Source organism: Brachycentrus maculatus, unplaced genomic scaffold (genome assembly GCF_059751285.1).
Source record: "Brachycentrus maculatus isolate JH-2025_06_01 unplaced genomic scaffold, ASM5975128v1 h1tg000065l, whole genome shotgun sequence".
Taxonomy (NCBI): Eukaryota; Metazoa; Arthropoda; class Insecta; order Trichoptera; family Brachycentridae; genus Brachycentrus; species Brachycentrus maculatus.
In genome coordinates, this window is record NW_028280819.1 from 45780 (window position 1) to 71764 (window position 25985).

General features: G+C 30.9%; 2 protein-coding genes and 5 long non-coding RNA genes across 7 annotated transcripts in view; 4 read left to right on the forward strand and 3 right to left on the reverse strand.

Annotated features, from left to right (window-relative positions):
- cmpy (crimpy) overlaps window positions 1-25985 on the reverse strand; it is a 314343-nt gene that overhangs the window by 44636 nt on the left and 243722 nt on the right. The gene's annotated exons all lie outside the window — the stretch shown is intronic.
- LOC148311369 (uncharacterized) lies at window positions 574-4496 on the reverse strand. Its single transcript, XM_088256624.1, has 3 exons — window positions 4005-4496; window positions 3483-3836; window positions 574-753 (listed from the first exon to the last, which is right to left on the reverse strand). Exons 1-3 carry the CDS (start codon window positions 4494-4496, stop codon window positions 574-576), a joined length of 1026 nt encoding a protein of 341 aa, XP_088112750.1.
- On the forward strand, window positions 5945-6744 carry LOC148311370 (uncharacterized). The gene is made up of 2 exons (XR_015837257.1): window positions 5945-6027; window positions 6538-6744. It is a non-coding gene; the product is annotated as an uncharacterized LOC148311370 (long non-coding RNA).
- Window positions 9579-14325, forward strand: LOC148311371 (uncharacterized). The gene is made up of 4 exons (XR_015837256.1): window positions 9579-9661; window positions 10168-11259; window positions 13568-13701; window positions 14122-14325. It is a non-coding gene; the product is annotated as an uncharacterized LOC148311371 (long non-coding RNA).
- On the forward strand, window positions 16688-17494 carry LOC148311372 (uncharacterized). Its single transcript, XR_015837266.1, has 2 exons — window positions 16688-16772; window positions 17291-17494. It is a non-coding gene; the product is annotated as an uncharacterized LOC148311372 (long non-coding RNA).
- Window positions 20246-21110, reverse strand: LOC148311373 (uncharacterized). Its single transcript, XR_015837255.1, has 2 exons — window positions 20964-21110; window positions 20246-20449 (listed from the first exon to the last, which is right to left on the reverse strand). It is a non-coding gene; the product is annotated as an uncharacterized LOC148311373 (long non-coding RNA).
- LOC148311374 (uncharacterized) lies at window positions 24323-25431 on the forward strand. Its single transcript, XR_015837264.1, has 2 exons — window positions 24323-24405; window positions 25264-25431. It is a non-coding gene; the product is annotated as an uncharacterized LOC148311374 (long non-coding RNA).

Here is a 25985-nt window from a genome sequence, read left to right on the forward strand (position 1 = left end):
AAATCCCTGGGGTTACGACTTGGCATTTAGTTGGCTTAAGCGATCACTTTATACACTTGTGTAACGTTCACCATTACCAATGATCTTAGATTCTCCCTCATACCGGTAAGGTTTTCGATACATTCATGAATTATGGTCGATTGTTAAAACTTCAGTTGACATCTCATTGAATAATGGATGAGATGGTGAATAATCCAGTGTCCGAAATAATAAATAATATTGTCAGAATACGTTTTATGCCAAAGTGTCAAAATTGCGAAGGAACAGATATTCCTCAGTTTATGTGTAAACATTTGCGTTGCACTTTGCAATTTACGAATGCAATTTATTGTTGTTTGCTATTCAATATAATATTTAATTATATAATATGATAAGTAGTCGGTGCCACAATTTTTTTTTTTAATTAAGAAGAAAAATCAATTTACGGAATATACGTCGTATGTTTTATGCATATATCAATATACGTAATATGTTACATCATATGTTTTTTTTTACATGATGAGTAGTGAGTCGGCGATTGATTTTGGTCATAAATGTGTTTATTATGCAGTTATCCACATTAATTTTAAATGTTTATCTTTTCTTGATCTTGCATGCCAGGGTTCTTACTTGATCAATGACAACATCATTTTTGCATGTTGAGGGTCTACCAGATCGTGCTTCACTCTCCACTGATGAGCGGCCATCTTTGAAGCGGTTATACCACTCCATAATGTGTGTGGTGCCCATTGCTTCATCCCCAAACACCTTTTTCTGTTTTGCGGATAGTTTCCACTTGATAATCTCCAAACTTCAAATAAAACTTGACGCAGTAACGTTATTCAACATTTTCTGTCATTTTGTTTAAACTAAAATCCGACGACAATGGCGTGGCAGTGGTGCTGTAGTCGTGAAAAAAAATGAGCATAAGCACAAAGTATACCTATAAACGGTCATCTAAGCTCCGCCTTTAAAGCGTTATTTGTTTTGACTATAAAAAATATGTTCGAATACTTTTTGAACAGACCTCGTATATGTACCATATGTATATGCATTTGTTCAACAATATTGTAAACTTGTTTCCATTATTTTGGTAATAAATAATTTATGATTTCAACGAAGAAAATTCAATAAAAAGCACACTATTATCATTGTTTTTAATTTTTTTGGATAGTGTTAACACTTTCTTTGATACAATGCATACGATTTTACAAAGGTTTTTTAAGAAAAAAATATTTTATATATATATATACATATATATATATATATATTTATATATATATATATATATATATATATATATATATATATATATATATATATATATATATATATATATATATATACATATATTATATATGTATATATATATATATATATATATATATATATATATATATATATATATATATATATATATATATATATATATATATATACTAACTAACTAACCATCACGCCGCTTCCCCGCAGGGGTAGGCAGAGAGAATCGAACGCCACACCACTCTGTCTTTGCAAACATTCTTTGCCTCTTCTATATTCATGCATCTCCTCATACATACCCGACGATTATTACGACTCCTGACCCGGCCGCTTTCAAGTATTTGACATACCTGATTGTGCCAAGTTTTCCTCGGTCGTCCTCTGCTTCTTTTTCCAACTACATTCGCTCCATAAATTTGTTTAACCGTTCTTTCTTCGCTCATACGCTCCACATGTCCAAACCATCTCAACACACTTTTCTTAATTTTATCGATAATGCTTATCTCAGCCTTACATTCTTTCCTTATTTCATCATTCGAACATCTATCAAACATCGTTTTGCCACACATTCGTCTGAGGGATCGCATTTCGACTGCATTCAGTCTGCTTTCATCCTTCTTTTGCCAACTCCATGCTTCGCTTCCATACATAAGGGTTGGAACCAGAACTCCATTGTGTACTGCCAGTTTAGCTTCCGCTGATAGATTTTTATTTGCTAAAACTGATTTTAGTGCACCATTCACTCTGTTCCCAGCATTCACTCTCCTTTCTATGTCTTTATCAATCTTTCCATCCCTAGAAAACATACTACCCAAATATATGAAATCATCTACCTGTTCCAAAATCTCCCCATTTACCAATATTTCACACTCAGATCTACATTCATCTCTTTCAAAAACCATGATTTTGGATTTGCTAACATTCATCAATAAATCACTTTCCTTGCACACATTATACACTTTTGTCACCAACGTTTGCAGGTCTTCTTTGCTATCGGCAAGAAGAACAGCGTCGTCAGCATATAAAAGGCAACAAACGGTCAAATTATTCATTCTTGCTCCAATATTCAAACCTTTCAGCTCTTTCATGCAGTTATCCATGTATAGATTAAACAGCCAAGGCGACATTACACATCCCTGTTTTACACCTTTAGAGATGTCAAACCAGGATGAAAAAGAGCCATTTACCCTAATGCATGCAGTGCTATCCTCGTACAAGGATGCAATGCCCTGGATGAGTTTACTGCTCACTCCATACTCAGATAACACCTTCCATAACTTCATTCTATCAACGCGGTCATACGCTTTTTGCAAATCCACAAATGCGCAGAAAAGCTTTTGGTTCTTTCCCAAAAACTTTTCTGTTATATCGCGCAAGGCAAAAATTTGATCCGTACATCCTCTCCCATTCATAAAGCCACTCTGAACATCCCACACTTTATCCTTAGTTATGGTTCTTACCCTTTCTATGAGGATTCGTCCATACATTTTACCAACAGCACTCAATAGACTGATTGCTCTATAGTTTCCACATTCCACCCTAGATCCTTTCCCCTTGTAAAGAGGCATTATAACTGCCCTTCTCCAATCGACGGGAGTATAATTTTCCTCTAGACACCGGTTAAAGAGCCTATGTAACCATGTGAGAACTATTTTGCCACCATTCTTGATGTATTCTGCAGCAAAATTATCGAATCCTACAGCTTTTCCATTTTTTAGGGACTTTGAGGCATTCACAATTTCTTCCATACCTATCTCTCCTGAATCATCATCCACACATATTCTAGGAAGTGTATTTACGACACACATGCTGTTATTATTAATTGCATGCGTTTCATACACCTCCTCGAAATACTCTTTCCATCTCTCTTTTATATCTTTTTCATTCGTCACCATTTTTCCGTCTTTCGCTGCAATCGATTTCATACATCCATTCACGTTTAGATTTCGGGAGTTTTTGACTTCTTTCCAGAATATTTTTATATTTTCTTGGAAATTTTTTGTCATTTTTACTCCTTCTTCCTTTTTCAACATACGTTTTCGTTCACTCACCGCATGCTTAACTTTCATTTTACATTCCTTGTACACTTCTTTAACCGATTCATACTCAGTGGAGTTTTTATTTTTTACTGCTATACAATCTAACCACGCATTCTTCTTCTCTTTCACTATTTTTTTAACATCGTCATCCCACCATGCATCGCCTTTTTTCCTTCCTTGCACCGCTATACCACACACTACCTTTGCAGATTCGCACACACTTTCTTTTAAATGTTTCCACATGTCATTTATACTTAGATTCTTTCTATCATCCGCGATCAACCTACTGCATACGTCTTTTACAAATTTACCCTTTATGTCGTCATTCTGCAGTTTTTCTACTTTGACTCTAGAGGGAGCCGCCACCTTGTTTGTTTTGGCCCTCCATCCTTGAAACAGAATCACTCTTGAAACCACCAAAAAGTGATCTGTTTCCATTTCGGCCCCCCTAAACACCCTTGTATCTACTGTGGCGGATTTCAATCTAGAGTCAATGACGACATAATCGATAATGGACCTTTCATTTCGTCTCTCCCAAGTATATTGATGGATTCCCTTGTGTGCAAAAAAAGTATTTGACACAAAGAGATTCCATTCCAGGCATACCTCTAACAACCTCTTCCCATTATCGTTTACTCTTGCATCCCCATACATACCAAGCGATAGTTCAAACCCTTCTCTTCTTGTTCCAACCCACCCATTTAAATCACCAGCCAGAATTACCTTTTCATTATTCATTTTTCCATTCATCACATTCATTACATTCAACCAGAACTCATCCTTCTCAGATTCGGTGTCGGAGTTGCCGGGAGCATAACCTATCAGCACAAGTAGTCTTGTCAATCCGACTTTGAATCTGATAAACATGAGTCTCGCGTTTATAAACACATATCCTTTCATACATTCTACCATCCTGGGTGACAGAAACGCGGCGACGCCCTGACACGCTCTATCTGACTCGGGGAGTCCAGACCAGAGGACCAGCGAGCCGTCGTGCTCCATCGATCCATTTCCTTTCTTCCAGCTTTCAGTCACACATAGTAAATCTAAGCACTTACTCTTCCTCACATCACATAGTTCATTCATTTTTCCATCCATACGTCCTCTGATATTCCATGTCGCAATTCTACACTCTTGCGTTGTTCTCTTCTTTGCGCCCCCGCGGGAAGAGCGGCTGACTGGATTGCGAGTCTCAGCGCGGCCAGAGGAAGGCATCTTCCCGCTACTCACTGTTCTATACTACATACATATTTTAGTTAAACTAGTACAGACTACAACATACATCACACTTACTCTTAAACCTTACACTTACTTTAAAAATAAAAATAAACTTAAACTTAAAAATAAAAATAAAACGTTTATGGGCTCACTAAAGTTCACTAAAATACAAAATATTGTCTTTACAAGGCTGCGTCTGGAGCGGGAGAGAGATCCGGCAACAAATTGTTACGCCTTCCTCACGATCGTCTTGGGTTAGAGGAGGGCCAAGATGTTGGACCGGATGCCTCCCTGAGCGATGGTCATGCTGGATAGCATCGTGTTGAGCTCCACGTCGTTTAGTATGGCCAAGTTCCACTTTCCAAATTAACGCAGTTAAAACGGGTCTTCCTATTATCGTCTTTTGCCGCCCTTGCGTAACCCGATAGTTTGTTTTTTCTATTTTTTTTTGTTTTTACTTTCTCTTTTGCTATAGCTGGCGTGCGAATGGAGATATTTAAAATTGCCGTTTTATTTCATAAGAATGGTCTTACGTACGGCGTATGGTGTTCTAGGGTTCTTATTTTCACTTGCGTATCGTTGTTTTGTTTTTTTTTTGTTTCACTGGTGACATATTTATCACCGAGACGGGTAAGGGATGAAATGGTCACTTGCACTTAACACATGTGTTTAGAGTTTCTAAGAATTTTAAGCACTGACTCGTTCCCGCATTCCTATATGAAGGACGCTATGATAATGCACTTGATTCGCTGTTATCCGTTAAGAGGTAACCTTTACAAAACATTTAACTATTTTAAATTGACACTTTCCACAGTATTTTTATATTTGCAAAAAATTACAAACTTAAGATGCAGATATCCGCTTGAAACGATTTAAAAGAGAGAGACAGACTCTGCGCCTGCCAGTCCTGGCGGCCGGCAGAGCCTAACTCATATATATATATATATATATATATATATATATATATATATATATATATATATATATATATATATATATATATATATATATATATATATATATATATATATATATATATATATATATATATATATATATATATATATATATATATATATATATATATATATATATATATATATATATATATATATATATATATATATATATAAACATATATTGCAATATATCAATAACTACTCGAAATCACTGCACAGGAATAACAATTTTATTCCAATCCAAATTCCATTGAAATGATATGTGCTTTCATTTAGTGGCCTGTAATTCGATATTTACTTTACCATAAATGTATTCCTATTTTCGGATGGATTGAATCCTAATGCAAATAAAAACTTGTTTGATCAATGAAAGAAACGTGTTTTTTTATTATTTGTTATAAAAACAATATAAACAAATATTAGCAAATCTGTTTACAAAATGCTACAGAAATGAGTATATAAGTTGGATCGATGCAAGCAAACCACAATTCAGTCTTGAAGAGTAATCTATCAACATGCAGATCCAGAACGTCCTTCTCGCCGCCTTCGTGATCGTTGCATCACTCCTGGTAAGATTTGAAAAAAATAATTACGTACATAAAAAAAATCTTTTCCGTCAAATAAATAATTTATATTAATTAAAACATTGTTTTGTAATTAAAATTTTTTAACAAAATTTAGTAAAGCAACCCCTTGAAAATTAAAAAAAAACCTTTTAAGACATAATTGTCAAAATGCGAGGGAAATAAATATTTTTCAATTTATGTGTAATTTTTATTATTTTCAAACATGTTGCATGTTATATGCAATTTAATATTATTTTCAATTAAATAAAATATTATCAAAATTCACATTTGTGTTTTTTTTTAGATATTTAGAATTAATAAAATCATTATGCAGAATAATAAACTATCAATCAATTTACACTACTGTAAACGTAGTACTTTTTTCATTCAAACTATCACTGGCTAATTATACATAATACGTTGATATGTAGGGTCGATGATCACCGATTGATTCTATAAATTATATGTTTTATCCTGCTATCAATATTAATTTGAAATCTTTGTCTTTTCCAGGCTACCGCTTCAGCAGGAATCCCAAATTACTACAACAAGTATCCCAAATACTACCCCAAGTATTATGACTACGACTATTAATTTCCCTGATGACTTCATAACATCGCCGTTTTGAATCTGCAAACCTGGAACATCCCCGAAACTAAAATGAACTACTTCTCTATTTGGAAACTTTAAATGCAATAAAACTTAGATTACTCCGGAAAACGCTTTTTAAATCACTTTTTCCTTTCCTTAATATCCTTTTCCCCATCAATGGCATGGCAATTGTAAAACACTTAATGGTATTGGTACACTAAGATCCAAAAAAGAACTCGTATACTCAAGTACAGGAGATAGGGATAATATATATAATAGCATATTTAAATTGCTATTATATATATTATTATTATATAAAGTGTGTCGAAACATTTAAATTTAATTACATGTATATAAAAACATTTTAAGTGTCTCCAAATCTAGATTATTTTCAATTAGAAGTTATTTTTTGACATTTAAACAAAGATGAAGAAGAATATAGAAGTCTAGGCTTTTAATTTTCCCCAGTAAATTATTAATCTATTTTGAGATGTCAAAAAAGAATGTAAAAAACATGCATATTATCCATGATACCCGTTTTCGAGTGTTATCGGCTAATATTTATTTGGGAGTGCCTTCATTTTACAATTTTATAGGTGCAAAATAGGGGACCGATTATTTTTTCGACTGTCCGTATAATAATGTATGTATTTTGAAAACACTTTGAAAAATGACAAAACAACAATTTTATAAATTATCGAAAATTCAATAATATGCCTCAAAAATGCATCTTACAGATAACAACTTTTGAAAATATTACTACCGGGCAAACAGCCATTTTAAATTAAAACCGTTCGTAGTTTATTAACTGAGTAATGTATGTTACCTCATTTCAATAATTATTTTAAGAAATCATTTATTCTTCTTGCAACGGTACTTGAATTAATATTTTTTTAAAATAATTTTCATCTTTTAAGTTAATCTATTTTTTTTTAACTTTATAAGTATGTTTTTATTTTTTTAAAATATTTTTTAAAGAGAAGTTTTGGTGTTTTCTGTGAGCTTAAGCGGTTCATTATTAGAAATATGTATCAGATTGTGTTAGAGTGGGTTCGAACCGAGAAACTCTGACTTAAGAGTCCGCAACACTAACCACGGGACCACAACCCAACACCCGAATCTTCTGTGATATGAACCAATACAATAAAGAATTACATCATTTATTTTTTATTTTTAACATCTCATCAAAGATGAAGAAGAATATGGAAGTCTGGGCATTTACGGGGCTGACGACCGTCATAGGCTGGTTTAAACCTCCTCCTTCACATCCATACATCACATCCATACATCTAATCATACATGCCCTCCGATCACGCAGACTTTTGACACCGCCAGCTTTTAGGTTCTGATTGATCTGATCGTGCCAAGCCTTTTTCGGTCGTCCTCGTTCTGTATTCTGGTTTAAACCAGCCTATGACGGTCGTCAGCCCCGTAAATGCCCAGACTTCCATATTCTTCTTCATCTTTGATGAGATGTCAAAAATAATTTGAAAATAACTCCTGTATTTGGACACACTCAAAATGTTGTAAGAATTATATCTATGAATCTCATGATGAGCGTTCTTTAAAAATACGGGATCATCGAAAAATAATGCCAACATTTCAAAAAAATATAGCACCGAAATCCTTAATTAAAAAAAATAAATAAATATATATATATATATATATATATATATATATATATATATATATATATATATATATATATATATATATATAAATATATATATATATATATACATATATATATATATATATATATATATATATATATATATATATATATATATATATATATATATATATATATATATATATATATATATATATATATATATGGTAGTAGTAGCAGTAGTTCATATATACGCTTTTCAAAAAGTATCCGACTTTTATTCATAAATACAAAACTTATTGAGATACAATTAAATGAGATTAATCCCCTTCGATCGTATATATATACGAGGTCTGTTCAAAAAGTATCCGACCATAATTTTTATAGTCAAAACAAATAACGCTTTGAGGGCGGAGCTTAGATGACCGTTTATAGGTATACTTTGTGCTTATGCTCATTTCTTTTCACGACTACAGCACCACTGCCACGCCATTGTCGTCGGATTTTAGTTTAAACAAAATGACAGAAAATGTTGAATAACGTTACTGCGTCAAGTTTTGTTTGAAGCTTGGGGATTATCAAGTGGAAACTATCCGCAAAACAGAAAAAGGTGTTTGGGGACGAAGCAATGGGCACCACACACATTATGGAGTGGTATAACCGCTTCAAAGATTACCATATGTATATGCATTTGTTCAACAATATGGTTAACTTGTTTCCATTATTTTTGTAATAAATAATTTATGATTTCTACGAAGAAAATTCAATTAATAGCACACTTTTATCATTGTTTTTAATTTTTTTTGGATAATGTTAACACTTTCTATGATACAATGCATACGATTTTACAAAGGTTTTTTAAGAAAAAAATATTATCTATATATATATATATATATGTATATATATATATATATATATATATATATATATATATATATATATATATATATATATATATATATATATATATATATATATATATATATGTATATATATATATATATATATATATATATATATATATATATATAAACATATATTGCAATATATTAATAACTACTCGAAATCACTGCACTGCAGGAATAACAATTTTATTCCATTCCAAATTCCATTAAAATGATATGTGCTTTCATTTAGTGGCCTGTAATTCGATATTTACTTTACCATAAATATATTCCTATTTTCGGATGGATTGATAATCCCAATGCAAATAAAAACTTGTTTGATCAATGAAAGAAACGTGTTTTTTTTTATTATTTGTTATAAAAACAATATAAACAAATATTAGCAAATCTGTTTACAAAATGCTGCAGAAATGAGTATATAAGTTGGATCGATGCAGGCAAACCACAATTCAGTCTTGAAGAGTAATCTATCAACATGCAGATCCAGAACGTCCTTCTCGCCGCCTTCGTGATCGTTGCATCACTCCTGGTAAGATTTGAAAAAAATAATTAAGTACATAACAAAAATCTTTTCCGTCAAATAAATAATTGATGTTAATTAAAACATTGTTTTGTAATTGAAAAATTTTAACAAAATTAAGTTAAGCAACCCCTTGAAAATTAAAAAAAAAACTTTTAAGACATAATTGTCGAAATGCGAGGGAAATAAATATTCTTCAATTTATGTGTAATTTTTATCAATTTTCAAACATGTTGCATGTTATATGCAGTTTAATAATATTTTCAATTCAATTAAATATTATCATAATTCACGTTTGTGTTTTTTTTAGATATTTAAAATTAATAAAATCATTATGCAGAATAATAAACTATCAATCAATTTACACTACTGTAAACGTAGTACTTTTTTCATTTAAACTATCACTGGCTAATTATTATACGTTGATATGTGGGGTCGATGACCACCGATTGATTCTATAAATTATATGTTTTATCCTGCTATCAATATTAATTTGAAATTTTTGTCTTTTCCAGGCTACCGCTTCAGCAGGAATCCCAAATTACTACAACAAGTATCCCAAATACTACCCCAAGTATTATGACTACGACTATTAATTTCCCTGATGACTTCATAACATCGCCGTTTTGAATCTGCAAACCTGGAACATCCCCGAAACTAAAATGAACTACTTCTCTATTTGGAAACTTTAAATGCAATAAAACTTAGATTACTCCGGAAAACGCTTTTTAAATCACTTTTTCCTTTCCTTAATATCCTTTTCCCCATCAATGGCATGGCAATTGTAAAACACTTAATGGTATTGGTACACTAAGATCCAAAAAAGAACTCGTATACTCAAGTACAGGAGATAGGGATAATATATATAATAGCATATTTAAATTGCTATTATATATATTATTATTATATAAAGTGTGTCGAAACATTTAAATTTAATTACATGTATATAAATCATTTTAACTGTCTCCAAATCTGGATTATTTTCAATTAGAAGTTATTTTTTGACATTTAAACAAATACAAATACGGGATCATCGAAAAATTTCAAAAAAATATAGCACCGAAATCCTTGATGTTAAAAATATATTAATATCACTAAACGCTATATTGTAAATGTTAATTTAGTTTTAAAGCTAACATGACATGTTTGAAGCGTGAAAGGCGTTCAAATTCAACCGAGTTATTAAAATAAACATAAAATTATAACATCTCATAAAATTATTACTTTTACTGTTTTACCAATAAATATGTTACATAAAACTATTTTGCACGTATTTTATCGTGTGTCTAGATCAGAAACATGATAAATTAACAAGAAAACTTGAAAAAATAACTCAATAAAACATTATACTTGGGAAGCAAGGTTATGATTTCTAACCGATTTTAGTTGACATTTCAATCAAAAAGATAATTCTTTCTTTACAGGGACATCTTTGGTCAAGTGTCGTCAGTAAATGCGAATAAAAATTATAAGAAATAATGCATTACAAAAAGCTTTCTTTACTGATGTATGGATATCACACTAAAGTATCTTTATAATATGAACCACGGATGCTGCGGCTGATTTGCGAATCTAAAAACATACCTACCGCCAAGGTTTGGCGTCAGGTAGGGCGATGGGTTAACACTCCTTATCTTTCATTATTACAGTTATTTCAAATGTTGGCACTTTTTTTCGATGAACCTGTATATATTAATATAATTATAACCCTATAGTTTTTCGACATTATCATTTATGTCCCGAAAAATGGAAACACCTATAAAATTTGTAAAGCAGGCAACACAGCTATTGTAATATATTATTAGATTAAAACCAATATTTTTAGCTTTTCCACTTTTTTTATTTGACCAGCGACCGGGTTTCGTCGTTACCGACATCATCAGACTGGTAACGACGAAACCCGGTCGCTGGTCAAATAAAAAAAGTGGAAAAGCTAAAAATATTGGTTTTAATCTAATAATATATTAAAAATGCAATTCCATCACGAAGTGTCAGTGGATAATATAAATCTATTAAAAAGCTATTGTAGTTGCTGCTGTATGTGTATGTATGTACTAAATTATTATTATTTCATTTTTTTATTTTTATTTTTATTTTTTTATTTTTTTATTAAATGATGTTTACCAAGACAATGAGTTCGGCATTTATGCACAATATTCGGGATTTACACTTTTAAATGCATAGCGAGATGTTCCCGCATGTTAACATAATTTTTTGAATATTTTTTTTTCAATTTGTTTTTAAAGTATTAAAATATTATGTTCGGTAAACTCAATACATATTTCAAGTCAATGGTTGCCAAAAAAATATCACTGACTCACTATTGCATCTATCGCCTATTCCAAAATAAATATTAATAATAACGATTATCATTAATATTATTACTACTATTTATTCAGAGCGACAATTAGACAATCGTTTCAATCTTCGAGCGAATTATAAGGCCTATCATGTTAAAATACTTTTTTTCTTCCGTAACTGATTCGGCAGTAACTTCGTGGTAATATCTATAATTTTTTATTATTATTTTAGTTCTACTTAGTAAATCCCACTATTCCTTATATCTATGATGACAGGTGTTTCGATGCATTCGGCATCATATTTCTAACACCGTTTCCATTTGATATAATAAAAATTTCGCCGTAGCTTTTTTTTTTTTTACTTTTACCCATTCTTTAACCTGTGGTGAGTCGGGTTGTGGTTTCATGAAAGTGTCGTGGATATTTATTCATTATTGACGTGGCCTGTAATTTTGCCGTAGCTTGTTTTATTACTTTTACCCATTCTTTAACCTGTGGTGAGTCGGGTTGTGGTTTCATGAAAGTGTCGTGGATATTTATTCATTATTGACGTGGCCTGTAATTTCGCCGTAGCTTGTTTTATTACTTTTACCCATTCTTTAACCTGTGGTGAGTCGAGTTGTGGTTTCATGAAAGTGTCGTGGATATTTATTCATTATTGACGTGGCCTGTAATTTCGCCGTAGCTTGTTTTATTACTTTTACCCATTCTTTAACCTGTGGTGAGTCGGGTTGTGGTTTCATGAAAGTGTCGTGGATATTTATTCATTATTGACGTGGCCTGTAATTTCGCCGTAGCTTGTTTTATTACTTTTACCCATTCTTTAACCTGTGGTGAGTCGGGTTGTGGTTTCATGAAAGTGTCGTGGATATTTATTCATTATTGACGTGGCCTGTAATTTCGCCGTAGCTTGTTTTATTACTTTTACCCATTCTTTAACCTGTGGTGAGTCGGGTTGTGGTTTCATGAAAGTGTCGTGGATATTTATTCATTATTGACGTGGCCTGTAATTTCGCCGTAGCTTGTTTTATTACTTTTACCCATTCTTTAACCTGTGGTGAGTCGGGTTGTGGTTTCATGAAAGTGTCGTGGATATTTATTCATTATTGACGTGGCCTGTAATTTCGCCGTAGCTTGTTTTATTACTTTTACCCATTCTTTAACCTGTGGTGAGTCGGGTTGTGGTTTCATGAAAGTGTCGTGGATATTTATTCATTATTGACGTGGCCTGTAATTTCGCCGTAGCTTGTTTTATTACTTTTACCCATTCTTTAACCTGTGGTGAGTCGGGTTGTGGTTTCATGAAAGTGTCGTGGATATTTATTCATTATTGACGTGGCCTGTAATTTCGCCGTAGCTTGTTTTATTACTTTTACCCATTCTTTAACCTGTGGTGAGTCGGGTTGTGGTTTCATGAAAGTGTCGTGGATATTTATTCATTATTGACGTGGCCTGAAATTCAATCTTCACTCTGCCAGAAATGTATTCCTATTGTTAGATGGATTTGAATGGATTGATAATCTGGTTGCAAATAAAAAATATTTGAATAACTCAAGAAACGTGTTTTTTATTTGATATCTAAACAAAGTGAGTTAATGTTAGCAAATCTGTTTAGTTAATGCTCCGCGATTGAGTACATAAGTTGGACCGATGCAGGCAACATCACAATTCAGTCTTGAAGAGTACTCAATCAACATGCAGATCCAGAACGTCCTCCTCGCCGCCTTCGTGGTCATTGCATCACTCCTGGTAAGATTCAATTAAAATAATAAGTTTTTAAAAATAATATTCTGTCAAATAATTATTGTATATTTTAAGAATTTATAATAAAAACATATATTCTTCAGTTTATGTAAAAACATTAATGTTGCAAAAATGTTGTACAGCATACACAATTATGTTATTTATATGTTTTAATATTTTGAAACTAATCGTCACTACTTTTAATTAAAAAAAATTGTAATAAAATCAATACACGGAATAAAAACCTTGAAATAAGCTAGCAATCGATCTTCATACTATAAACGTAGTATTTTTTTTTCATTAAACCATCATTAAATGATTTCCATACGTTAACAAGTCGAGTTGTTGGTCGGTTATTAATTGTAGGTTTAAAATATATATTTTACAATGTTATCAATATTAATTTAAAATGTTTGTCTATTCCAGGCTACCGCATCAGCAGGACCCCCAAAATACTACAACCGGTACCCCAAGTACTACCCCAAATATTATGACTACGACTATTGATTTCCTCGATGACTTTATAACATCGCCATATTGAATCTGCCAACCTGGAACATCCCCAAACCTAATATTAACTACTTCTCACATCAAAAACTACATATACAATAAACTTAAATTATTCTTAAATATGTTTTTTCAAAATATTTATCCTTTCCTTTATTTTCCTTGCCGTTTATGTGCGTATTTTTTTCTATTAATGGCTCGAGAATGGTAGACTAAGATCCGAATAAGTGTCTTTGGTCCAATAAGTATAAGTGCAAGTGATGACGACACGTGCGTGTAAGGGTTTTGCAACCACTTATATTCACATAGTATTTTTTATGTATATTTGAATGTATAGCTAAAAACTGATAACCTAAGCTTGATATAGCTTATGAAAGATAGTAATAATAATAAAATTTAAATAAAATATCAATAATGAAAGAGTTCAGCTATGCAACTATTCTTTCACTCAATTTTTCTGTACTACATATATTTATAAATTTTAAGAGATTGAGAGAGACTGATCTTTATATAATTAATTATAATTTATGAAAGAGTGTATGTGTGAGGAGATCTATAAACGTGGAAGAGGCAAAGAATGTTTGCAAAGACAGAGTGGCATTCTATTCTCTGTGCCTACCCCTGCGGGGAAGCGGCATGATGGTTAGTTAGTTAGTTAGTTAGAAAGAGTGTACGAAATCTGCCATCCAACCATTCCTTCACTTAATTTTCCTCTAGTATATGTATCTATGAATTTAGAGAGGTAAACTGAACACAAATCTTCATATATCGAGTACGACTACATATCGCTCATTCCGTTCCATAACATGATAAATTAAAAATCGTCAATTTTCAGTTATGCATGTTTTCGGAATGTCCAGAAAATGTGCTAAATTCCAGCAAAAGCGGCATATTTTTAACTGGATTACTATGTCGATTCTATGAGGATCCGTATGTTCCATTTGGCGCGGAAAAGGTTCAGACAAAAAATAAATAAAATAATTATCTACCACGCCTAAAACCTTGTTTTGCATCAATTCTGTGGGGGTATTTGTACAAATTTGTGTTTATTAGCTGTATCCTTTGAGAAGGGTAGCAATATAGTATGAATCTAGAAGAAGTGATAGAATATGTATTTTACATAGTATCATGAAAAAAAATTCCTTATTAGGATTAGTTCCTAGTCTACTTTTATCATCTAATAAGTATACAATAAATTATTTTACCATATTATTTCAACGCCCGTTATAATAAAATTTCAAATCACCTGTTGATAGGTGGACTGGTTTTCCAAAACCAGTAATGTTCATTTTAAATCCTAAAATCGTAACTCACATGCCATATGATTTCTATATATATATATATATATATATATATATATATATATATATATATATATATATATATATATATATTAATTTATATATACACACACACATATATATATATATATATATATATATATATATATATATATATATATATATATATATATATATATATATATATATATATATATATATATATATATATATATATATATATATATATATAATGTAATATCTTCTCTAACGTGTCAATTAAGTTTTTATTTTGCAGAGACCTTCATGAAATGTACATAATTTTTTTTCCGAATCGTATTATGTGCTATTAGACGCAAGTAACGAGGATTTTCTTGCCCAGTTTCTTCATTAAATTTCATTATGTTTGATAGTGTTTTGCCTATCTTAGACTTGTTTTCCGATGTTTCATCTGGCACATTTTCTGTTTTTCTCTTTTATTGTTTGTTTCCTATTGTATTAAAAATATAATGATTGATACACTCGTAAAAAATATCACCGACTAAGTATTGCATATATCGTCCAGACATTTAGAAATAAAAATAATTAATAATGATTTTCATAAATGTTATTGCTATTATTTATTTAGATCAACAAATATTAATGAGGCTTGATTGACTTTTTTTATTAACAGATTCAGCAGACCGTTTGTGGTAGTATGTATCGATTTTTAATTTAAGTTCTACTTGGTAAATACTACTATTTACTAAAATCTATTGTGACGCGTGATTCGAATCATTCCGAATGAATCGAAATACGTGTTGCAAAAGATTTGTAGAAATAGTGGTATTCACCAAATTAAACTAAAAAAATAATAATATAAATTTCGCTGTAGCTGTTAGACTCGTAATACCAGATACCCATAAGTTTTTTTTCTTTTTTCAACCATTGTTTTACCTGTAGTGAATGGGGTTGTAGTTTCATGGAAGTGACGTGGACTTTTATTCAGTGGCCTGCAATTTAATATTTACTCTGCCACAAATGTATTCCTATTGTTAGATGGATTTGGATGGATTGATAATCTGGTTGCAAATAAAAAATATTTGATTAACTCAAGAAATGTGTTTTTTATTTGATATCAAAACAAAGTAACTAAATATAAGCAAATCTGTTTAGTCAATGCTCCGCGAATTGAGTATATAAGTTGGACCGATGCAGGCAACATCACAATTCATTTTTGAAAAGTACTCAATCAACATGCAGATCCAGAACGTCCTCCTCGCCGCCTTCGTGGTCATTGCATCACTCCTGGTAAGATTCAAATAAAATAATAAGTAATTAAAAAATATATTGTCAAAATTATATTATAATATATACCTAGAAGTAATTATGAAAACTGCTTTAAATAATTGAACGATTTAAAAGCAAATCCAGCAACCCCTTGTAAATTGACAAAACGTTATTTGATTAAAATGATAAAATGCGAAGGAAACATATACTATTCAACATGCGTAAATGTTGCACTGTATTTGCAATGAAATATTATATTCATTTATATGTTTAAATAGATCGAGGATATGTTTCTGAGCTAATCGTCGAAACATTTTTTTTAGAATTTGGAAATAAAATCAATACACAAAATGATAACCTAGAAATAAGCTTTCAATTGATCTACACTAAAATAAATGTAAATTTTTTTATCATTAAAACCATCACAAGATGATTTTTATACGTTAACATGTCAAGTAGTTAGTCGGTGATTGATTGTTGCTTAAAATAAACGTTTGAAACTGTTACCAATATTAATTTCAAATGTTTGTCTATTCCAGGCTACCGCATCAGCAGGACCACCAAAATACTACAACCGGTACCCCAAGTACTACCCCAAATATTATGACTACGACTATTGATTTCCTCGATGACTTTATAACATCGCCATAATGAATCTGCCAACCTGGAACATCCCCGAACCTAAAATTAACTACTTCTCACATCAAAAACTACAAATGCAATAAACTTAATTTATTCTAAAACAAGTTTTATTTTTTTTTATCTCTTCCTGTATTTTCCTTGCCATTTATGTCCTCATATATTTTTTCCTATAAACGGCATGACTATGGTAGACTAAGATCCAAATAAACATCTTTGCCCAAGTACAAGTAATGATGACGCGTTCGTGTACGGGTTTGCAACCACTTCTGAGTAAACTTCTTCACTAAGTATTCTTTTGCTATATATATATATATATATATATATATATATATATATATATATATATATATATATATATATATATATATATATATATATATTTCATAATCTAGAGCTTTTACTCATAACTACTACTACTACTACCATTACGCCGATTCCCTGCAGGAGTAGGCAGAGAGGATGGAACGCCACACTTTTCTGTCCTGACATACACTCCTCGCCTCCTTCACATCCATACATCTAGTCATACGTGCCCTCCGATTACGCAGACTTTTGACACCGCCAGATTTTAGGTTCTGATTGATCTGATCGTGCCGAGTCTTTTTCGGTCGTCCTCGTTCTGTTTTCCCTCTCACATTCGTCACATATATTTTGTTAGTCATTCTCTCGCTATCCATTCGCTCCACATGTCCATACCACCGTAAAGAACTCTTCCTAATCTTTTCAATTATTCCTCGTTCAGCCTTACATTCCTTATAATATTAATATAATTAATGACAGAGAGTACAAGTTCAACTACGTAACAATTTCTTCACTTAATTATCCTCTATAATATATATCCATGAATTTAAAGAGATCCCAAACCTTCGTATAATTTCATTAATTGATTTGACTCTTTGTGGTAAAATCACTCCATTTTTAATTTAAGTTTTACTCAGTAAACACTACTATTGATACCACTACTTTTAGTGGTATTTAACAAGTAAAATCTTCATATAATTAATGAAAACGAGTACGAGTACAGATATGCAACCGCTTAATTTTCCACAATTCACTTAATTTTCCTCTACGACATAAATTTATGAATTTAGAGTAATGGACTGATCACACAATCTTCATATAAAATAAAATTAGTGAAAAACGGTACAAGTTCAGCTGTGCCACACACCACCATTTTACTTGATAATCCTGTTCTACATATATTTATGAATTTAGAGTGATAGACTGACCACTACACCTTCCTATAATTAATGAAAGAGTACTTTTTTTGCCATGCAACTATTCTTTCACATAATTTTCCTTTATTTATACCATTATTTGATCCTTTAACGAAAGAGGATTTGTATACGGGTATGCAAAGACTCCTTAGTATTTTTTGACATCTCATCAAAGATGAATAAGAATATGGAAGTCTGGGCATTCACGTCTATAGCCTTCACTGGCATTAATTTAATCGTGGTATTTGTACAAATTTGTGTTATTGGTTGTATCCGATGAACAGGGTGACAATATTTTTTTAATTAAAAACAAAGATAAAATATGTATTATTTATAGTCTCCATAACTCGTACTAAATATAAGAAAATAAGTTCTTACTTGGGGCCTTAGTCTACTTATATCATAAAATTAGAACTAACTAACCATCACACAGTTTCCTCGCAGGGATAGGCAGAGAGAATAGAACGCCACACCACTCTATCTTTGCAAACATTCTTCGCCTCTTCCACGTTCATGCATCTCCTCATACATACCCGCTGATTATTTCGACTGCTAACCTGACCACTTTGAACGGTAGTGCCAAGTTTTTCTCGGTCTTCCTCTGCTTCATTTTTCCAACTACATTCGCTTCATAATTTTTTTTACCGTTCTTTCCTCACTCATTCGTTCCGCGTGTCCAAACTCCATCACAACACATCTTTCATATATATCAACAAATAAGTATTTTCAAATATACTTCACTAGCTAGTGTCCAATAAATTGACACGTCTTATCATTTTAACGGCCGGTATAATAAAATCTCCAATTACCTGTTTAAAAGAAGACTGATATTTCGAAACTAGTTATGTTCATTTTAAACCCTATGATAATACGTTCAAAAAAGTTAATAAAACCCTAAGCAATAACGAAGGTATAATTTATATTTGAGGCACTAATTTTGTGATTTTCTATTTTATAATTAAAATGTAACTTTGTTTTTAAATCACTATAAGTAATTTAAAAACAAAATAACGTTTTAATTATAATTATGAAGGTATTACGAAGGTAATTCCTACACGATTCATCGATTCACATGCTACATCATTTAAATCTTCAATTTAATTATGTTTAAATTAAACAAGTAGTGTAAATACCAGTTTTGTTATGTCCGAATCCTTGTTCACTAATTTGGGTTTCTCCACATTGAAGTTATTTTTACAACAAATAACTTATAAGTAGAGAAACGTACAATTGTGAATAAGTATATAAAACCCAAAATTTTATGAATAAATAAATTGGTGAAATTATAAGCTGCATAAAAAAAAAATATATATATATGGGTTTCAAAAAAAATCACTAGTGGGTTGTCAATCATGGGCAAAATGGTGAATGCTACACGTGTATAAAATGATCACTTAAATCAGGTTGTAAGCCCTGTAAAAACCAAGAGAGACTTAATATGTGTTGAGATGTCAAATTGTAGCCGTAAAACATTTAAAACCCATAGAGTTAGTTATACATTAGCTGACTAAATTAATTTTGTCACAAAGATAATGACAACTCAATTTGTCATTTGTCATGCGCCTAAAATGCAAAATTATAATAATGGTATATTTAAGGAAAGGGAAAATGAAAAAGGATTATATAAAAAATGTGTTTTAGAATATTCAAGTTTTATTGCATTTTATGTTTCCAATGTGAGTAGTAGTTCATTTTAGGTTCGGGGATGTTCCAGGTTTGATAATTTAAAATGGTTACGTTATAAAGTCATCGAATAAATTAATAGTCGTAGTCATAATATTTGGGGTAGTACTTGGGGTACCGGTTGTAGTATTTTGGTGGTCCTGCTGATGCGGTAGCCTGGAATAGACAAACATTTTTAATTAATATTGATAACAGTATAAAACATATATTTTAAAGCTGCATTCAATCGCCAACTAATGATTCCACATGTACACAAATTAAAATCATCTATTGATGGTTATATTTTTAATAAAGTACTACGTATATTGTGGTGTATGCAGATCGATTGATGGCTTATTTCAAGGTTAGCATGTCGTTTACTGATATAACTTCTAAATGCTGAATAAAATAATTAAAAGGAGCGACAATTATTTCAAAAATATTTCCGTGAAATGTTAAAATATTTTAAAAAATGCAAACAAAGTGCAACTTGTTTGTAACTCAAATGTTTACACATAAACTAAAAATATAAGTTTCCTCTAAATTTTACATTTATGTCATATAACGTTTTACTAATTTACAAGGGGTTGCTTTCAAAGTAGTTTTCATTATAAGTTCTAAATAAATCGATGATATTAATTTGACAGGAAGAATATTATTTAAAAAACGTATTTATTTGTTTAAATCTTACCAGGAGTGATGCAATGACCACGAAGGCGGCGAGGAGGACGTTCTGGATCTGCATGTTGATTGAGTACTCTTCAAGACTGAATTGTGATGTTGCCTGCATCGGTCCAACTTTTATACCCAAATTCTGAAGCATTTTGTAAACAGATTTGCTAATATTTGGTTACTTTGCTTTGATGTCAAATAATGTTCATGTTTTTTCAGTTAATGAACAATGATTTATTTACATCTGTTCAGATTCAAAATCAAGGTATAAAAAAATGTACGTGATGATTGTTGTAGGTAGTCTAGTTAGTCCATAAATAGGTTTATAAATATTTATAATTGTGTTTAGACATATTAAACAATACGTTTTTATTACAAAGCAAAGTCGAATAGAAAGACCTGATTTTAAAATATGAATAAGTGGTTTCACTGTACAGTACAAGTCATTGTTAAGAATGGCTGTAGACAAAGCTATAATCCTCCACTAAGCCAAAAACATTTAGCATAGAGTGGTGTAACTAGAAGAAGAAAACAAATATTATTGTTAACCTCGATAGGATTTTGGCAGGATGCAGATGGAAGATTTGCATCTATTTGGTTATATAAATACAAATCAAATTATGTAATTATTCATTGATTTGCTCTTTATGTGGAGTGTAAAGATTCAACAATATTCAGCAACAATATTCAGAAATTTAGTGAAAACTGCCGACAAATTATCAACATGGACGTCTTGGGCGGCAGAAACCTGATGTAAAAGAAGCAATTTTGATTAAGGTCCTCGAAGAGCATAGCCATCCAAATCGCTTTTTCTAGTCGACAGTTGTCACCATTGGTTACTGCGTTCTACGCCTTATTTCTTCATTTTTCATTTGTCAAACCACCGCATGTCTAAAATTCTTGGCAGACGTCTATTTTCAATGCTAAGTATCCGTCTTTTCTGGGTTATATTCCACATCTGTATTGGAGTTTGAAGGGATTGTGTGAGTGGCATTTGATTACAACCGTATACAAATCCTATCTCTAGACAGCCTTCGTCCTGTTAAATGAGGTACCCGCAAGTCCTTAACGCACTGACGGTTCTTTTTTAAAAAATGCAATTTTCTGTCATGCACACTCTCAAGTACTTGAAACTCTCGACATTTTCTATTAGATGGTCACTCAACATCATGGTTTTCGAACACGAGCTGTTGCACAACACATGAGTTTTTGGAAAATTTATCTTTAGACCGTGGTTCAACTTGAAAGTGGTCAGGTCGAGAGTCGGAATAATCGGCGGGTATGTGTGAGGTGATGCATGAATGTGGAAGACGCGAAGGTTGTTTGCAAAAACAGATTGGTATGGTATTCTGTTCTCTCCGTCTACTACTGCGGGGAAGTGGCGTAGAATACCTACAGACCCAATCGACAATTGATCGAAGGTCCTCGACGGATTATCGATTACTACTGACGGGAACTCAAGACATCATTGTCAATGGCATATTCTCAGTTTCTATGCAATCCCATCTAAGAATAGTTCTGATTTGTTATCAATCAATATAACTCACTAAAGATACAATTTAAATCATAAAACGTAGCGATTTATGTTTCGCAAATACGAATAATGACATTTTTAGTGATTTTAAAATGAATTCCATCTGAATCAACAGTTAATATTCTTGCTTTATATTTAATGAATTTATGACGTTCGATACATTTTTTACCCCATCTAGGAGTAGCGAAGAAGGAATGAAGAATGACTTCTAGGAATAATTAAAGAAATAATGGTACATTTTCAATTCAAGTTTTACTTGATTTTACCACTATTTCTTCAAATCTCCTAAGACACACAAGGTGGCTTGGTGGGTCTCTGCAAAAAAGTTCTAAATATGTATAAATTGTGATTTAAATAAATGTATAATTATAAAAAATAATAATAAAAAAAACACGTGTTTCGATGCATTCGGCATCATTATTAACAAGTAAAATATAAATAAATGGGATAGATATTACCGTAATGCTACTGTCAAATCAATTAATTAAAGTAAAGTTTTGTTTGCTGTTCATAAATTTTAGTGTATGATGAAATGCTTAAACGCTTACCTAGCAATACTTCATCCAACGCATGAGTTCTCAATACAGGCCAATGCGACGATCTGAACCAATTTAGATAATTAAAATTATGCTTTTCAATCATTTTCAATAATACGTAAAATATACGTATATTCCTCTTCTTCTTCTAACCCTCATCTGAACCGAACTGTGTGTAGTGTACTACTTCACGTGTTATCTCGGTCCCTTAGTAGGAACCTAAAATCAAGATCCTTCGCTTAGGTGTTGGTCCAGATAGCGGATGGATTACGCGAAGCAAACATTACCATTACTTCTGATGTCTTTGCAGTTGAAGAAATTTGATTAGGCAATATCAGATTTAATGGTGTCCTATTTGTAAAACATGACAAGACGAACAAGACAAACAACTGAACTTTGTGACAAATCTTGATTGATATAAAATATTGAGTCCATTGTATCTGTTGTTTTGCTTTTAAGGATCAACCTTATTTATTTATTATTTACTTTACAAATTCACTAGAGTTTTTAAGACATATAAACTGACTAAGCTATAAAACGTTGTACATAATAGGCAATGAAAAATTTCTCAGATAACTAGATAAAGACTAGATATGTGTGAAAAATTAATTATAAACATGCATGGAACCCAAATGCAGTAATCACTACGATTAGTCTAACATACTGTTAATAAATATTGCTAGAATTCAAAAATCAAGACTTATTGTTGTAAATGAAAAAAATAAATAGTATGCTTCAAATATTCACGCTTGTCAGTAACTCGTATTACGCTTGTATTGAAAAGACAAACAATGAATTGAACCTGACCGTAGGTACATTAAATTATAGTGCACTCAAATTTAAGTTAGGATAAATAAGTAATTTTAAATTTAAGCTTTACTTAGTAAATAGTGGTATGTAATAAGTAAAACTTAAATTACCAAATAGATAGATTTTACCACAAAATGAATGCCGAATTAATGAATAAAACGAATAAGTAATTACTATGTGATCCATGTAGTTTTTTTTGTCAGTCACAGGATAGTACTGAAACATTATTACCTATAGAAGTTTTCGAAGAATTATGTATCAAAATGAATTGCCTATTCATAAAAGTATTTTATTAGACCCCGTGCATTGTGGAAATGCATTTTACTTGATACGTTTTTCTATAATCTTAAAGTTGTTTAATGCGCTATACATATTTATAAAGCAGATGATTTATAGTTTGTAAACATATTTGCTGTCTTGCATTATTTGTCTTGAAGCCCTGCTTTCAAAACTGATTTTAGATTTTAGTATAAAAGCTGGTACAACTAAGGTAACATTACTATTCATACCAGTGAAAATCAATCAACATGCAGATCCAAAATATCCTTCTCGCCGTCTTCGTGGTCGTTGCATCACTTTTGGTAAGGACTTCAAATAATAACTAATTGTTCAAATTTTATAAGTTAAAATACAAAATAAAAAATTTCATTTCCACATTTAGTGCACGACATTCTTTAAAAAATGCCCATCAGAGTGAAATAACTATACGTACTACTAAAATTCGTATAAATCAAAATGCTGGACATTAATATACATAGCTTAAAGATCTTACAAAAAAAATAGATTTTGGCATTAAAAATAAAACAGTTTTTTTTTTCAATTTGAGACGTAGAATCATATGTTCATTGACACATTGCTGTTAAATAAAAAACGTTCAATAAACGTTGAAATACCTCTTAATGTGAAATTTTTGCTAGCTCTAAATGCATTCATATTTATAATATTTTGATTTACTTGTTTCCATTATCTTTCTCTTCTTATATCCTTTTATTTTATTATTGCAATATATTTTATTTCTGAGAAACAAATCACTCGCAAATGAGTGGCGGATTACAAAGAAAATACTTTTGCTTCTTAAGCGTAAATTTTTCATCTCTACTGAGAAATCCAAAATTTTATCAGATGAAGAAAATTTAATTAATTATACAACATTTTGAGTGTGTCCTAATAATTGTTCACAAAATCTGGATTATTTCCAATTACAGGAGTTATTTTCATATTATTTTTTGACATCTCATCAAAGATTAATTATAACTTAATTTCAAAAATTAATTTTAATTTTTAGGTTTAAATGCTTGGTGTGATAAAGACAGATCAGTTTAATTTATTTTACTTTTAGTTTAAAAGTAATGTGCTTCCAACTTTTTAAAATGTATTTACGTGTGTATTCAAATAATGTACTTCATCATTACATATATTTTTTGTCTCCTTGTTTACAGACAACTGCATCAGCAGGACACTCAAAGTACAACCCATACAACAAGTACCCCAAGTACTACAACAACTATGACTATTGATTTATATTAAGTCATAAAGATTGAAAACATTTCCATAAAAAATACACCTCAAATCTATGAATTTTAATAAAATGAAATAAATTAAAAGTATTACGCCTTTTATTTTATGTCTGTATTACACACACATACACACATATATTTATATATATATATATATATATATATATATATATTATATATATATATATACATATATATATATATATATATATATATATATATATATATATATATATATATATATTTATATATATATATATATATATATATATATATATATATATATATATATATATATATATATATATATATATATATATATATATATATATATATATATATATATATATATATATATATATATATATATATATATATATATATATATATATATACATAAAAATAAGGTGCAAAATTATCGTGCACAATGAATCCCTGGAACAGGTGCAAGAATTTTTATATCTAGGAAGCATGTTCCCAAGGAATGGAAAAGTGGATAAGGATATTGAGAGAAGAGTGAATGCAGGGAATAGAATAAATGGTGCTTTGAACAGAGTGATTGCGAATAAGAATATGTCCATGGATGCCAAGCTAGCGGTTCATAACGGCGTCACTAATGTATGGAAGCGAAATATGGAACTGGA

Coding starts and splice junctions, on each gene's coding strand:
- LOC148311369 (XM_088256624.1), bottom strand. CDS start 4,496: ATGCCTTCCTCTGGCCGCGCTGAGACTCGCAATCCAGTCAGCCGCTCT. Junction 3,837..4,004: donor GAAAAATGAATAATGAAAAG/GTAATTCTGGCT, acceptor TTTGCACACAAG/GGAATCCATCAATATACTTG. Junction 754..3,482: donor GTGTGTGCGAATCTGCAAAG/GTAGTGTGTGGT, acceptor TCCGCAAAACAG/AAAAAGGTGTTTGGGGATGA.